The 15,871-nt window shown below is 47.1% G+C and overlaps 1 protein-coding gene across 8 annotated transcripts in view; it reads left to right on the top strand.

Moving 5' to 3' along the window:
* Window positions 1–15,871, top strand: part of nectin1b (nectin cell adhesion molecule 1b) — a 171,493-nt gene that overhangs the window by 58,785 nt on the left and 96,837 nt on the right. For all 8 annotated transcript variants that reach the window (XM_030439184.1, XM_030439217.1, XM_030439191.1 and 5 more), the window contains exons 4-5: window positions 590–707; window positions 6,692–6,843. In XM_030439184.1, coding sequence (XP_030295044.1) covers window positions 590–707; window positions 6,692–6,843 — 270 coding nt within the window. The remainder of the gene's footprint in view (window positions 1–589; window positions 708–6,691; window positions 6,844–15,871) is intronic.

Below are 15,871 nucleotides of genomic sequence, written 5' to 3'. Positions count from 1 at the left end.
AACAGACGTTCATTTGAGCTATTATGGCAAAAGAAACGATCATCTAATGTGTCTGCATTGATTGACACATCATTTAATCCGGTGAATCGCTTCATTCGAACCGTTCAGGGCTTCTGTTTTTCATCTTTTAGAGTGATGATGTCATGAAATGTGACATTTGAAGAGAGAAGCTTGTAAAAAATTAAATAAAAATGACTTTCTGTACAGCCCTTCTAAATAACCGAATTTTAAAGTAATGTGAAGAGAAACTGTTAAAGCTGTTGACATGCGAAGCCTCTGGTGCACACAGGCTGAGAGTCAGCCTGTGGAGGGAAGTTAAACTTGTGAAAGGAAAGATATTAGCATTTTTATATATTCCGGAATTTTTGATGAAGGAGGAGGAAAAGTTGCCATTTTAATGCGGTAATTATACTTTTTCCTGCAAAAACTCAGACGCACATTAGAGCATTTTTTACGCGTTGAGAGCATCTTTAAAAGTGTGAAATGTGTTTTTCGCAGTAGCTGACTGGCTTCTGCAGAGTATCAGTATGGTGATTCTGAAATATGTGTTGGGGGGGAATATACTGACTGCGGCTTCCTTCCCTTGCAGATGAACCTGATGTGAAGATCGAGGGCTTTGATGGAAACTGGTACCTGAACCGTCCCAACGTTCAGCTGACCTGCAGGGCCGATGCTAACCCCCCTGTCACGATCTACCAGTGGAAACTGTGAGTCTGCCTAAACCCCCGACAAAAAAAAAAAAACCCAAAAGAGGACGAGGCAGCGAGGCAACAAGATGTTTTTTTGCTAAAGTGCTGGAAGGCAATTTTACAGAATAGCCTCATCGAACGGAGGCCGCTCTTTTACAACATTTGTTTCAAGGCGTACGCAAGGAAGTGATCTACAAAGATTTTTTTAAAAAAAACACACACACCCCAGCGTCCCTCGTCCTCTCCAGAAATGTGTCTGTTTATTTGTTTGTTTATGAAATGTGTAATGAAGATAAGGCCTGGACCCGAGGCAGAGCACAATGGGCCTATTACAGCAGCAGCACACACCCCCGATCTGCCCGATGGTCGCAGATACCGGGGAGATAAACGCAAACAGAGGAGCGTTTGCTTTGCTTTTGGGTTTGTTCTTTTTTTTGCTTTGAAGTCTGAGGACCAGCATGCAGGTAGAGGAGTAAAGAAGGCACCATTGTTAGTGCCGTTGTGTTTCTCTGGAGGGCAGCGGTTTGTCCCCGACACACAGAGGACTGAAGGCTGAAAGCGGGAGTAGGGGCCCGTGGATTAGGCCGGCGTACCGCGGGGCCGACATCAGTGGTTCCGCCTCAGAGACTATCGCCGCAAATATACGAGCGAGAGGAGATACAAGCGTGTTTTTCGAGGCCTCCGGGAATCGACAAATAATCCCGAGGTTTGATCTGCTTTGAGTAATGACATGAAAGCTGGTCGTGCAGAAGCAATGCGGTTTTCGAGCAGAAGCACCAAGACGTGGAGGGAAAACAACAAGGACGCCGCCGTTTGTTTGCTGTAATTTGCGCTGATCAAGCCGCATTTTGATGTCGGATGCAAATTTAAGACAAGACGCGAAAAAAAAAAGGGAAAAGTCTCTTTGAATACAAAGCAACTTTTTTTTTTTTTTTTTTTTTTCCCCGAGCGTATCACGGTTTTAAATGAAAGTATTATACGGTAAAATTGAGAGATAAATGTGGCAATTTGTTCTGTAATTGCTCAGTGAAGGCTGAGTTGAGAAATATGTCACCGGACTTGAGTGGATGTGGATTAATAGACCATTGTGCCCTCATTGTATCTAGTCTACGGGCCACTGTTGGATTTTAATGAGGCATGGGGAGTTTCCTTCCCTTTTCTTCTGGGTAGCTTTAGCTCTCGGGGCAGAAACACTGATATACACACAGCAGCCAAAGAAGATAGAGGAGATTTGACCTGGGTTTGGGTTTTCTCTTCTTTTTTTTTTTTAAACAAAGGGAGATTTAGGGAGATAGGGAGAGGAGGAGGAGGAGAGTGAGGAGATGTGATCTGGAAAGACGAGGGCACTGTGCTGACAGATAGGAGGGGACGGCCATTGCTGCACTGAAAATGAGATGCCAAATCTGTTGTGAAGGTTCCCCTGGGCTCTGCTGTGGAGGTCAGCGCAAGGCTGTGACGGAAGGATCCGGAACAGGCTGGCAGGATTGCGTCACACTTAACCGCAAACACACAGGCACGGACACACACACACACGCACACACACACACACGAGAGGTGTCGCCCAAATCCAATAAATATTAACGTCTTCGATACACATGCGCAATATTTCCAGACACAATCAAATGTTTACGGTATTTCTAGTGGCGAGAGAAGGGCTCAGATCTTTAAGTGAAAGCAGCAAAATAATGGGAATATAAAATCCTACTTAAAGGTGAAGTATGTAAGATTTTTAGTTTAAAACACTCAAAAGTTAAAGCTGCTGCAATCAATATTTTCTTATTCAAGCGAGTGTTAAATGGCTTTTTATTCCAAAAGTAATCCCTGAATCTGAGCTTTTGGTGTTTGGCTCATGCAGGAAAAGAGAACATACATTTTGTGCTATCCCTGCCCACTTTATCCAATCAGAACAGGGAACTCCAGAAAGAGGCGGTCCTGTCTCCTCCTGGTAACTAGTGGAACAGGGAAAGCTACCAAATCCACTGCTAGCGGTGATAGCAAATACTTCCAAACACCTAAAGCAAAGAAAAATAAATAAAGGAGTCATGCAAGTGAGGCGTGGAGAGAGGGGGGGAGGGGATTGCTAACCGCAAAACGGACAGTAAGTTAGCTAAAAACACAATAACACAGTAACAGAGCTCTCAGGTCAGCTAACAGGACAACTAGCTGCATAGCACACTGAGCTAACTAGCTAACAGCAGCTGTAGTTAGCCGTTTCTTTCTTGATATTCCTGCCCCTGATTGTTACTTATTAGCACAGTGGTCGGTTTTAGAAGCGTATATTACATTATCGGATTATGGTTACTGATGCATTCAAGTGTTCAGCACTTTAATGCTGCAGCTGGATATGACATCATGATTTATTAGCTGATTTACATTCTGCACTAATAATCCGAATCGATAAAGTAACTGATGTTGTTAAATACATGCAGTGAAGTACAAAGTAAAAGGTATGAGGTGGCATGAAATGTTATTACTCCAGTACCATACTTCCATTACATTCTACCAAAAGTATTTATCCCGAGTATGATATCTCCTTTTTTTAAAGTTATTAATTTATTTGGCTCATTGTGATCACTATAATTAAAAAAGAAATAATAATAACATCTTTATTTGTGTTACTCTTCACACTTTCCCTTTGTGCTGTGTGAAGTACTTAGAAAATCTTGGCACGTACATACGATCCTTTAAGCTGTGTTAGAGCATAAAGCTGCAGATATTCCTAAAAAGTGGGTTAATGTGGGAGCTGAAACTGAAATAGACCCTGTTTGAACTCTGCTGTTTGTTTTTTAAGGCGTTCTCAAGTCTTCGCGCTCATTTGCTGAGTCTGTTTTAAGTGCGTACTGTAGTAATTTCTCAGTGAGCGGGGGAGGGGAGGAGGGGAGAGCTGAAGACTTATTTATTATCACAAATAACTCAATTACCTCTGTGCTAAGATTTCAGACCTAATATTTCCTTTTTTTCCTTTTCTTGAGCCGAAAAGCAATTTTCCAGCGCGCACATCATCTCGCTGGAGTGCGTCCTCAGTCACTCAGAGATATAAAAATCCCATAAATAAAAAAAAAAGGCAGAGCTATCATTACCGTATTCTGCCGCGTGACTCCGCTCTAATTCGGTAGCTCGCTTATTTCTATTGTGAACACGCGATTCTGTCATCCGTGTTGATTAAGTGGACTGTTCAGCAGCAGTGGATGAGAATCCCAGATGTATCGACGCGCCTTTAAATCATATTTCAGTCGGGTTTATTGTAAAGGACGGCCGCTCAAAGGTTCAAATTGCCTGTCAAAACTAGCAATAAACATGTGATCACGTTTATGGAGCTTTATTATGAGGTGAAAATGCTCTTTAAGATCTCTATTTATGAGTTTTTAATATTTTTTTTACCCGTGCATGGCAGGCAGACTTACACCTGGCACAGGAAGTCAGATAATTATGGAAGCTTGGGGATCTTACAGTAGAGTACAGTACAGTAGGTGCTTGATTTTGGCCCGTGGCCCACCATTACATTTCAGTCTTGGCCCCTCCAAAAGGAAAAACCGTTTGGGCACCCCTGCTCTCAACTAATGTTAGTTCTGCAGGATGTAGTGCAGCCAATCCTGCCACCACAGGGACTATCGAGGCCGATGCCCCACTTATTCAACGTAAGCACTTCCTGTCATCTGCGGCTCCTCAGACGGGATGAGACGTCACGGGCCGGCGTTTAGCATGAACGACAGAACACTTTCAGACCAGCAGAACAGATGGATGTTTGATTAAATGACGTCTTCCTCTCATTCAGTTAGTTTGAAGTCCAGACAGACGTCGTAATTTCTCCTTTGAATGATTTTGTATAATCTCTCCTAATCAGCGGCCTGTTGCCGTGTGAATTAACCGCCGTATCGTGGGACCTGATTATAGATGACGATGAAATAACCATAAAAAGGCGCAGTATTGTTTTTTTTTCCTGCATTTAAAAAGCCGCCTCCACACTACAGTCAAATCAAGATGGCGCGCTGATTTACATCGTCTTTGAGTCCCGTCGCTGAACCCTCCGCACGCCCACATCTGTCCACGCACGCACACGTCTGTACACGCACACATCTGTACACGCGCGTCACGTACGTGCACGCGCGCGAGCAGGGCCAGCCAGTCGCCGAAGACTCTGCACCGCTCTGAAGCTGTTTGTTAGCCTTTCATTTCGCTGCCCCTCAGGCTCAACACACACACACACACTCGCACAAACGTTCTGATGTCTCATACAAATGCAGACATGGCGGCAGAATCTGTGGTGAATCGCAGTTTGCCAGCCTTTCATTTCTGCGGCGAATCAATTGGGCTTTGCAGAACTCAGCATTTGATAGAGGCTCACAAGGTAACTGATTATTGAATCGTGACATACTGTATCGAAGGTTGCTTTGCGAACGCGCCGCCATCGCGCCGTCTGAGAAACGCGTCGACCGTAGCTCTTTCTATTGCTTCTGTTCCGAGCTATGAACACTTTATTGCTGAGAAGAGAAAAAAAAGTACATTGCGCTTTTTCTCAGCGACTATCCTGAAAATCAGCTCTATAAAGTGCATTTAACCACGTACGGATCAGCTGCTTTTAACAGACTTTTTATGACATGATAATTAACAAATAGCTCGTCGCTGTGTCTTTCCCCGCGCCACTGAAGAGCCTCGTTGAACGCCCGCTCAGTGGAGCTCAAGTGCTTGATGTGCGGCCATTGTTAGCGCGAGGCCTAATTTCGTCGCCTCTCTGTAATGTCACTCTGTTTGTCACTCGCTGTAATAAATGGAGCGTCACATTGTTTTTTTAGTGCTCTTGCACAACTGCGGATCTGAAAGTGTCTCGTCTGCAGGGAGCGAGCCCAGGAGCGAGGGAGGAGAGTCTCTGCCGCATCCCTTTTTTTTTTTTTTGTTTGTTTTAAAGACACCACAAGTGCCGCCGACAGCCGGCAGCTCGCCGCAATCAGACCGGGGAGCAAATTAATATTATGACAGTCGTGTTTCGTGTTTGCGGCTCCGCTTAAAGCTGTGTCAGTGTAGAGGAGTGGATCTGAGCAAAAGGCGCACAGAAATGGGAAAAAGAACGTTTACGGAGATAAATACACAAAGAGAAGATAATACAAACACATGAATTAATAAAATAAGTGGAAAAGTAAACAATAGGGGGATTAGCAATTAAAGTTTTGCTTCATTAAATGGCGTATTAATTTATACACTGAGTCTTTTTTTTTATTTTTGGCAGCATCGATCGTTTATACAGATAAAGCTGATAGAGGGAAGGTAACAGGAAGCGGCTAATTGTCACGAAACGTGACATCGTTTTCCAGATAATAGAGCAGAGGGTTTTTTGGGGGGGGTTTTTTGCGCTCATGACCCGCGACCTCAAAGTGTGCTGACCTGATCAGAGAACATGAGCGGGTCCGGACGCTGTAGAGATAGCGAACCATGAAGACAAACACCTCGGGCAGGAAGAGAGACGGCCTCCGGTTCTCATTGACAGCCCGGCATTTTGGTAGATTCTGCATTTATCGCTTGATCAGCTGCCTTTTCTTGACAGCTCCCCCGAGTTCTGACTTCAGCCATGTGAGCCTTGCTGTAGTTGCACCCCCCAACACACACACCACACACACACACACACACACACACCTTACCTTACCTCCTCCCACCACTGTCTGTTTTGTATTCCTCATGCCAGAGAAGCCTATGTCCTCAGGCATCAGCTATGTCTTACCTGTTTGGACCTGCTGGGATTCCCTGTCCTCATAATTTTGTTTGCACTTGATGGATGATGGCTGAAATATATCGCTGTCAAATATTCCTGGTATTTATCTCAGCCCGACACACACATCCAGGTCTGTTTGGCACTGGAGACTGTATTTTTCATGCACTTTGAATTGCTTTGCGGTTCCTCTGAGAGGATTTTTAAAAAAAAAAATGTTCCTACTGTGGTCTGGTGTAATTCTGCCTTTTTATGGTGTCTATATTATTGCCTCTCTCTCTCTTTCTTTCTCTCACCACAGCTTGAACGGCTCCCTTCCCAGCAATGTGGAGATCAAGAACAACACTCTGTTCTTCAAGGGGCCCGTGACCTACGACCTCGCCGGCACGTACGTCTGCGACGCCACCAACGGCATCGGGACTCGCACTGGCATCGTGGACGTCAACATCACGGGTAAGGTCGATGCAGCCGGTTCTTTCTCCGTTTCTCCGTCTTCTTCAGTAACTCCGGCATGGCTTGCGTCAATACAGTACCCCTCTGCAAATGTTGCCCGGGCCCCTCAGACCCCCATCCAACCCGAATAAACACACAGCGTCCATGCGCGCTCACAGACCGGCTGATTGTAGCAGATTGCCCGTGTGCTTCCCCGAGCGGTTCCCACCTCCCCCGGCTGTGCGGCTCCCTGCTGCACCGTGTGGCAGGTTAGATGAGGGGGAAAAATAAAAATTAAAAATGCCCCTAGTGTTTGCCTATCAGAGCTGCACACACACCGTGAGAACGCAACAGCCGCCGCCGCCTCCCGCCCGGCCCTGTTACGCACCCCGCGTGTGGGAGCCGTACAAAGCAGGTCCATTATCGGCGCCTAAAATAACATGGAGGAAAACGGGGGTTTTGAGGTGAGGGGTACTGTATTGATCAGAGTTTGCTCGCATCATGCTCACATTTCTCCGAAAAACAGCCTCTTCTTTGTACTCGCAGCTCTGCGTTCGTTATTTTGTCTCCTCTTTGTCTTCTGGGGAAAATGAAATGCTGAACAAAACTGAATCAGTTCCCTTCGCCTTCCACATAATAGTTGGCAAGCACGCACTTGTGGTTCTCATCCATAGGAGACCATATTTTGCACTCAAAGCCCTTTTACTGCGATACATAGACCAGATCTGACTTTGCTATACGTCCCTACAAATGTGGGAACCTCCTTCTATTGGGAGCAGCTGTGTGTGTGCGGTATTGGGAGACTGTGACAGTTTTGCTCTGGTCGGACTGGAAAGACTTTTTTTTCCCCTTTCACTCCTCGCGCCGCTCGGTTTCTGGGAAGCGGGGGTGTTCTAACTTGCATTGCTTTTTGCATGTTGACTCATGTTGCGTCTCTGGGAACGCTGTGCTTGGTGTGAAGTGAACAGCTGTGCCTTACTGTATCATTGCATACCTCCTCTTTTTTTTTTTTTTTTTTTTTTTTTTTTCTGTTTCCTCTCATTCAGTGTGTTTGGGTAAGGCCAGGACAAAGCAGCTTTGTGAGGATGTGATGTCAGCACCTGCATTGTGACAAGCTGCCCATGCAACGTAAGGGAAGGCTAGCGGAGTGATAATAGACATCTCAAAGGGAGCTTGAACAACCCTTATTTATCAGGCAGGGGAAAAAAAAAAAAAAAAAAGTGAGGAAGTAATCTACTGTCAGGAAATCACCCCGCAGCAGCTCGTGTTGAGCAGTCGCGCTGAAACGAAAATCGTGCTGTTTGGCGTAAGGTACTGTATCCCTTTGGAAAGGCGAAACAAAGGCTCCAAAGTCATTTTCTATTTCTGCTTTTCCATTGATTGCTTAAATTAACAAACCACGCTGCTATTGTCCCCGTAGTCTCTGTGTTTATTCTCATCATTTGTCCGTCTAATTCCGTACAGTGAGCGAGGTGAACAAAGAGTGGGTACATAATGTGAGCGCGTTCGCTTTCAATTTGCCTGCGTGCCCAATTTAAATCTGAGCTGTTATTTTTATTTTTTTTCCCCTCACTTGCTTCTGTATTTAAATCGGTTCAAGGAAATGTGACGACTGACTTTAAAGCTGCAAAAACACTGGCTGCTACACCCTCTCGCTCCGCACGTCGACATTAATGAAGCTATTTATCATCCAGCGACCTGTGATCACACGTTAGAGCAAAGAGTTATTAACTTTGTGTTCACCTGAAACTTGATTGTCTTTTTCTTTTTGCGTTTAGCTGAAATAACTCCATTCTCGGTATTTGGACTTCTGCTCGGCACCGTCATGGCAACGCGCGCGCTCCACGGTCTGTTTGTGTCCCCCCCCCCCCGTAGTAACAAGCCGTCTGGATGTGAGCCGCGAGTGTTGTGCTGTGTTGTTCCATACTGTTACATGGCAGAAATCCTAAATTTGTGTTTAGGATACGCTCCCAAAGGGTCCCGCGCGAGCTTTGAAAGCACGTTGCCAGTTCCCATAGTAACAGTGACAAAGTTAAAGGGAGAGGAGCCAGCCTCTCCTCCGAAAAAGCTCCAGTTCAGAGCTCCAACATGGCGTCCAGTCAAACTGCAGGAGCTCACAAACGGCTCTCGCTGAGCTGTCGAAAAAAAACCCGAGCGCGGTTTGGTCTCGGGGAGGAGCGCTGCGGCGTGTTGGAACAGGGGGACGGAGCTGTCCTGTCCTTGTGTTCTCGTGCGGGCGCAACATGGATACGTTACAGCAGGATCATACAAAAGCCCTTTGCTGATGTTGTGAAATGCTAGCCTCTTCCTGTCTCGCTGTGGCCTCGTCAGCGCAATCTCCCCGCACGGCCGCGGAACGCCGTTAAGCTTTGAGGATACGTGTAAAGGAAATCTCCACAGGCGAGGAGACGTCTCTGCGAATGCCTGGCGGCGTTTGTATGGGTCGTGATGACACGGGTGGAGGTGAACCTGAGGGTGGGCGCAGCTTTCCCCCCACTCTGATTCTTTGATGTGCTCTGCGCAGCCTTGACATTGGCTGTGCATAATGACCTGACGGTGGAGGTAAAGAAGTATGCTGATGCTTCATTAACTTCAAAGAGCATCTTTGTGCCACGGACAGGCCCGGCCGACTCGAGACGCGGCAGGTGAGGGAGCCGGCTGCTGGCTGCCGTTCAAGGCTGCAGCATCGGGGCCTCGGTAACGCTAGCTAAGTGTTCTCTGCAGAAAAAGGGGGAGGCGAACGAGCCGATCGCCGCGGCGCGTTTGTTCGGCGGCGATCATTTCGAGAGGAGAGCAGCGCATGATGAATAATTATTTCTTTTCTTTCCCTTGTTAAAGGGCACGTTTTATTGGTTTTGGATTTTGCGCGGCTCTCTGCAGAGTTCCGTGTTCTGCGCGTCAATAAATCAGGCCCGCGTTAGCCTGCAGTGAACTGCATCACAGCGATGACAAATGTGACACTTAAACAATCCGTCAAGCACTTCGCACCATTGTACACAGGTCTGTCACCATCGGGGCCCTGGATGTATCCAAAACGTGCCTCCGTTTGCTGCATTAAACATGGTTTTGGCAGGAGCGCTTTTTTTGTTTTCGTTTTGAAGTTGATTTCCAGATTGACGCGGCGATATACACCTGCCAGGGAGACAACCCTGCCTTCCAGTGTCAGGGAGATAAAATGTCCGTGACAACTTGTTTGTGTCACTGAAAAGCCATTTTCTCACACTGGGAAACAACACTGATGGAGCACTTAAGGAAAGGCGCATTTTAATCAAGCTCCTCAGTTTTCATGGGCGGATCTGCGGGAGCCGCATAACTGTCACCCCGGCAGATAGCGGGGGCCACCGAGCACCTTGTTTCAATTAGTTTGGGGATAGTGTTTGCCGCGGAGATGGCATCGACGGCGGTAAGTCGCGCCGGGCTAAGATGGCTTTCTCCAAGGACATGTGTTCTGCAGATATGGTGTCGCTTGTCAGAATCTAATGAACCACTCTCCTGTTTTAATCAATCCTCGCTCTCAGGAAAGAAAAAAAAAAGGAGGTGAAAGAGGAAAGTCTGAGGGAAAAAGGAAGAAGAGGAGGGAGGAGAGGGAGGGGGAGAGGATCCGCAGCGAGAGAGATGAGCCTCGCGTAATGGGCGTCCATTTAGCAAATACCTCTCTCATTCACATGCGCGTCAGAAACCTCTTGAGGGAGAGTTGACAAGTCGTCAGATCTGATTAATCAGCTAATTACTAACGGGATTCGGAGGCCACGTTAAAAAATAGAGACAATTAAACAGCCTCGCAATCAGAGTTATTCTCCATGATTCATTCTCGGCAGCCTTTTTAACCGTCTACCAGGAATGTCAGGCAAACAGAAATATTGCAGCGCGCAGAGCCACAGGAAGGGGGCTGGATAATGTGGTTAAACCTCAGAAAAAAATCCTCCCCAACTTAAGAGAGCAGAATCGGTCCTTTCATTAAGATAATCAGCTTTTCCACCATCGCGCTCTGTGTTTTTTTTTTTTTTTTGTGCTCAAAACAAATCGATGCTGCCGTCTTAAGTTTCTTTCCCAGCGCATAACAAGACGCGATGAATGGCCGGTTTGTCACGACGGCCTTACAATTATGTCATTATCGCCCCTGAGAGAGGAGCTGTGTGTTGTTGTTTTTTTTCCCTCCCCCGCTCGGAAGTATACGCTTATGCGACATGTCTGAAAGTTTCTCCTAGTGGACGCAGCGCATTCGCCGCGGAATTAATTTGTTTACTCACTTGAATAATCATCGAAACTTGATTAGATATTTTTTAACCTTGACTCTCCCGCGCAGCAGCAGCGCTAATCTTTGTGCGACGGCGACCGGACCGAGTCAGAGACAATGCATAATTTCTGCCACATTAGCCGGATCAGCTGTGAAGGATAATATCGGATCAGCTTCGGGGTCAGCCAGTATGTGAACCTTTCTCGGTGATTCCACTTACGCGGCCCGGCAGCGCTAAGTTTCATCCCCTCTATTGTCGGGGGCTGCGGCGCCGGAGCTGCTTTTAGAGAGCAGAGGTGCAGTCGTGCCTCGCCACGCGGCTTTACCCACTCGGGTTAAACTGGATGGAGTGAGAGCGCTCGCTTCAATTTACCCAGAAAGCGCGAGGATGGTTCTTTCTGTAAGCGCTGGGCAACGGCTGCCGACATCTGTTCACGCTCGCCTGAACAAGCAATAGTTCTCTCCTGTGTGAGAAAAATGAAGTTGGGAGAGGAGAGAAAAAAAAATAAGAATTAATAAATTCGTAGACACATGGTGAAAATGAGATGAATAAAACATAGACAGTCAAATGGAAATATAAATAAATAAAGGTATCCATGTGACTGAGGAAGACGCTTCAGTGGGTCTGATTTTTTTTTTTGAATTTTTTCAAAATTTAGTGAGGAAGTAAAGTGGATTCCAGAAAATGGGCTCCCAGGCAAACAGAAGCTGGAAGCGGAGCAGAGGCAGAGGTGGGAGAGAGGGCAGGATGCTGTTTACATGGCTTTATGTAACAGCCTGTGTCAACTCCTGGCGTTCACTCCTTGTCACTTCCTCTATCCTCCAAGTCCTACAGTGCAAAGACGAGCGGGGACAGTGAGTCACGGTGGCACTGAGAGGGGCTGACATCCTTTCAAAAGTACCTACGTAAGACTTCCCCCCTCCCCCCCCGATACCCACCGATCTCACTTTAATATTTCTTGGCTCCGCATAACCGATACAAGCAAATGAGGCCACTGCCGGGAATATTAGTTATGTCTATATAATGATTCCAAATGCTCGCCACCGGTTTGGCAGGAAAGCAGCAGCGAGTTATTGGCACTGGCGAAGGAAGCTTTCTCAGCACAAATTTCAATTTCTGAGCAGGAGAAGTTTCTCCGAGCCGAGATTAGATGTATTTATCGCAACTTCAACTGGAAGCATAACACGTTCCATTGACATGTATCTTTTAGACAGGTGCTGGCCTCATTAGTCGAGAATCGCTCTGCGGCTCCTTCCCCCGCTCCTCTCCGAAGAAATTAGCTGCTGACGTTGACGGTTTGAAGATCCTGCGATGCTGTCGAGCCCTTTTTTTTATCCCCACCCTATCAAATTATGATGTTTCACAGTCCTGTTTAAACTTAACAAACTCCGTCCTCTTAGAAGTACTTTTGACATTAATTTGTTCCTAACTCTATCTGGCGAGGCGCCAGCCGTTTCTTCCCCAGACCAAACTACTCCTTGTCCACAGGCCTTGCTCGCGGCCGCGCTTCTGTGTTTGTTTGCTTCTGAGTATCCCAGTGTCACCTACGGCAAGCCTAGGGGGCCAAAACGGCAAAGGCCGAAGCAAACCTGGAGCGCTTTGTGTTCAAAACGCTCAGGTTAAAGGAGCCTCAACGCGGACTAGAAGCTTGCTCAGATCTTAGTTCTTTAGGAGTATGAACACATGTTGGTAGAAAGTGAATAAAACACTAAAATGTATGTTTTGATCATTGTACAGTTACTTGAAACTAAGAATAAATACGTTTTTGTTATCTTAGAATGATCCTTTTATATCAACAGATGGAGCAGCTCTTCTTCTATGGTATTAGAGAGGGCCCTACTTTTTCACATTTTTAGCTGCCACCCCAGGGGGAGGTTAAGACGAGGGGTGTTCAGTTGGTTGCAGTCTGCACCGTACTGCTAGATGCCACTAAATCCACAACACTGGACCTTTTAAGAGCTTAAGCAAGCCAGTGTGAAATGTTAAATTACAATCAATCAGCTATTTCCCAAAGTTGCTGCAAGTTTAATCTGCAGAACTGCTCTAAACTTTCTCCTGTTTGTTTCATCAAACGACACTTCCTGTCCCCCCTCGCCGATCACAACAAGCACCCGACAAACCGAAACTAGCAGCCAGCGTCGATGGTTCATTTTTTTATTTTTATTTTTTATCAGCCGGGAAACAGACACGTCACGCTCTCTGTCGCCGCGAGGTCTGTTGGTTTTTCCTCGACATGATAGCGGCCCGATCGCTGCGTGCGATTAAAAAAAAGTTGCGAGAACGCCCTCGAAAATAAAGCGAGCGTCGCGGCACGCGTTACTGACATCTAACAGCAGAGCCGCTCCACGCAGTCATTTGTCGCTTTCTCTTCCCTGACAGAGACAAGAGACATTATGATGTCAGCGCTGCAGAGGCTCCCCCAGCAATGTGAAATTTGTTTGTCTTCGCCTGTCACGCTGGAGTCTGTCTCAATCGGTGCTCTATAGCATATTGCACTGTCGCCTCTCACATCCCCGCCTGCATTATTCATAGATCCAAAGGCCACATGTGTATATCTTGTATATCATTACACCCTCACTTCAAGTACACGCATGCTGTCAGGCAGGTTGAGGAGCAGTTTTCGGCGTCTCGGTCTCCTGCTTTCCCCCGCCAGCTTCTCGTCACCCTTGAACTTTTTCAATTCAGTCCTCCAAACCTAGAAGGACTCGTATCTGCAGATAGAGCGACTTTCTAGCCCCCGCGTCCTCGCTGCGGGAGGGGGGGGCTCGCTACTCAGATGCTGCCAAGAATACACCTCATTATCCAAATGAGACATTAGCATGGGCCGCTCCCTCGCTCGCACACCATAGGCCACCCCATAAAGCCTCCGCTGCGTTGCGCTATGCTAGGGGAAAGCACTGAGGGGGAAGACATTGTGGCTGCAGCTCGTTTTGCATAAAATGGAGGAGGAAGGGAGGGTGGGGTGAGGGGGATACTCAGCGTGTAAAAAAAGGGGGTCTATTTTATTTGGAGAAGAAGAGATAGCCCGGCTGTGGGAGCGAAATGGAAATGTCACCGGGGGAGAGCGCGCGAGTGCAGAGCAGCTGAGATCGCAGTGATTTATCTTAACATTTGTTTCTGCGCGGCTTGCTGTTTCGGCTCTCCGGAGGATATGCAGAGGAGAGGGATGTGGCAGACAGATGGAGCAGGGGGATTGGCTGAGCCCCCTTCGGCCCAGCTCTGCTCCTCCATCCTCCTCCTCCTCCTCCTCCTCCTCCACGGCGTCCACTCGTGTGGTGTTGGATCTGTCACGCCTCCCTGAGAGCCTGATGAAGTAGGTCAGACGTTGTCCCAGGGTCTGACCACTGGCTCCAGAGCTGCTGCTGCTGCTGCTCATGCTGATGCTGCGCGGTGATTCACTCATTACACACCAGGCTCCAAAATAACAACAAGGAGACAAAAACACAACAAGGAAAAAGGCAGCAGGGGAGGAGCCGAGGGTCGGACGTGGTAAACAAACAGCCCCCCCCCCCCCACCCCGACCTCTCCTGGCTTAACGAATCCTAACATGCAGATTTGTTTGCTGCGTGTCTGCTGACCCGATAACTCATCCTTGCAGCACTTCCCACTCAGCGCTTTCAGCAACACGCGTGGCGAGCGGGGAGAACGTCGAGGAGCGTTTGTAACGGCACCTCATGGGCGGACGCGATTTGCAAAAGAGCAGCGGTGTTTAGATGGCGGTGTAAATATTCATTGCTCATTAAAGGCGCATTACAAATGATTATCGCAACCCCCACGGCACAAAATGACCATATTACATCAACGAGGGCGCGGAATCGCCCTTTTTCCCCGGGAACTTTTCACGACCTTCGATCACAGTATTGATGTAGGATCTGTGCTGTAATTTGTCCTCTTGGACATTCTCATTATAGACTTGACTTTATTGTTTATTTCGACTACAAACCACCATAACTGTAACTCAGAGACTGCCAATGTAGTGAATCCTACGTCAGGAGTTTGCTGCAACTAATGACTCATTTCATAGTTGAGTTGAGTTGGTTGGTCTATAAAGCGACAGAAAAATGGAAAATATGTCAATTATTGTTTCAGAAACCTCAAAATTACGTCCTTAAATGTCAAAGAGGAGTAAAGAAACCAGGGAATATTCACATTTAAGAGGCAGGAATTGAAGACTTTTACCCTTTTTCTCGTTAGCTGATCAACCAATCAACTGTGACAACAATCGCTGCAGCTCTAGTCACCAACAGATACCAGACGCTACGTGCTGTTTCTGCTCCGGAGAGATAAAAACAAGAGGCAGTCTCTGTTTCTGTTTCTCTGACAGGGCCGTCCTGCAAGCAGCTGCATGTTCCCAACATGCCACACATGATGTCACCAGTGTGTCGGTGCCAGCCCCTCACAGCCTTATCTCCTGCAGCACATCCTGCGCCGTCAGTGCGTTGGGTCTTTTGGATCGAGTCGAATTTCACTCGCAACCGCGGAGTTACTTTATTTTATTTTTTTAAATGCCGAGAGTGGCGTTAACCTACACACGAGACGAGCGCACGCCTCGATAACTCGGCAATAAAGTAAAAGCTGAAAAAAAAAAGAAAATTGGCAAACAGGACAACATGGTGTGATAGGGCGAGAAAGAGCTTCGCCTCGGCTTCGCCTCCCCCGGCAGCATGTTAAATTCCTGTCAGAGACGAGCTTTTATTCGTTGTGGCAGCATTACATTTCCATGACTTCACGACCACTGGCAAATTCAGACAAGGGAGTAATGAGGATCGCTGGAATCGCTGAATTAATGCGTCTTCCCCCGATTGTCCCCG

The sequence above is a fragment of the Sparus aurata genome, chromosome 2 (genome assembly GCF_900880675.1).
Source record: "Sparus aurata chromosome 2, fSpaAur1.1, whole genome shotgun sequence".
NCBI classification, from domain to species: Eukaryota; Metazoa; Chordata; class Actinopteri; order Spariformes; family Sparidae; genus Sparus; species Sparus aurata.
Note: the sequence above shows the minus strand (reverse complement) of the source record. Positions and strands in the feature narration are given on the sequence as shown.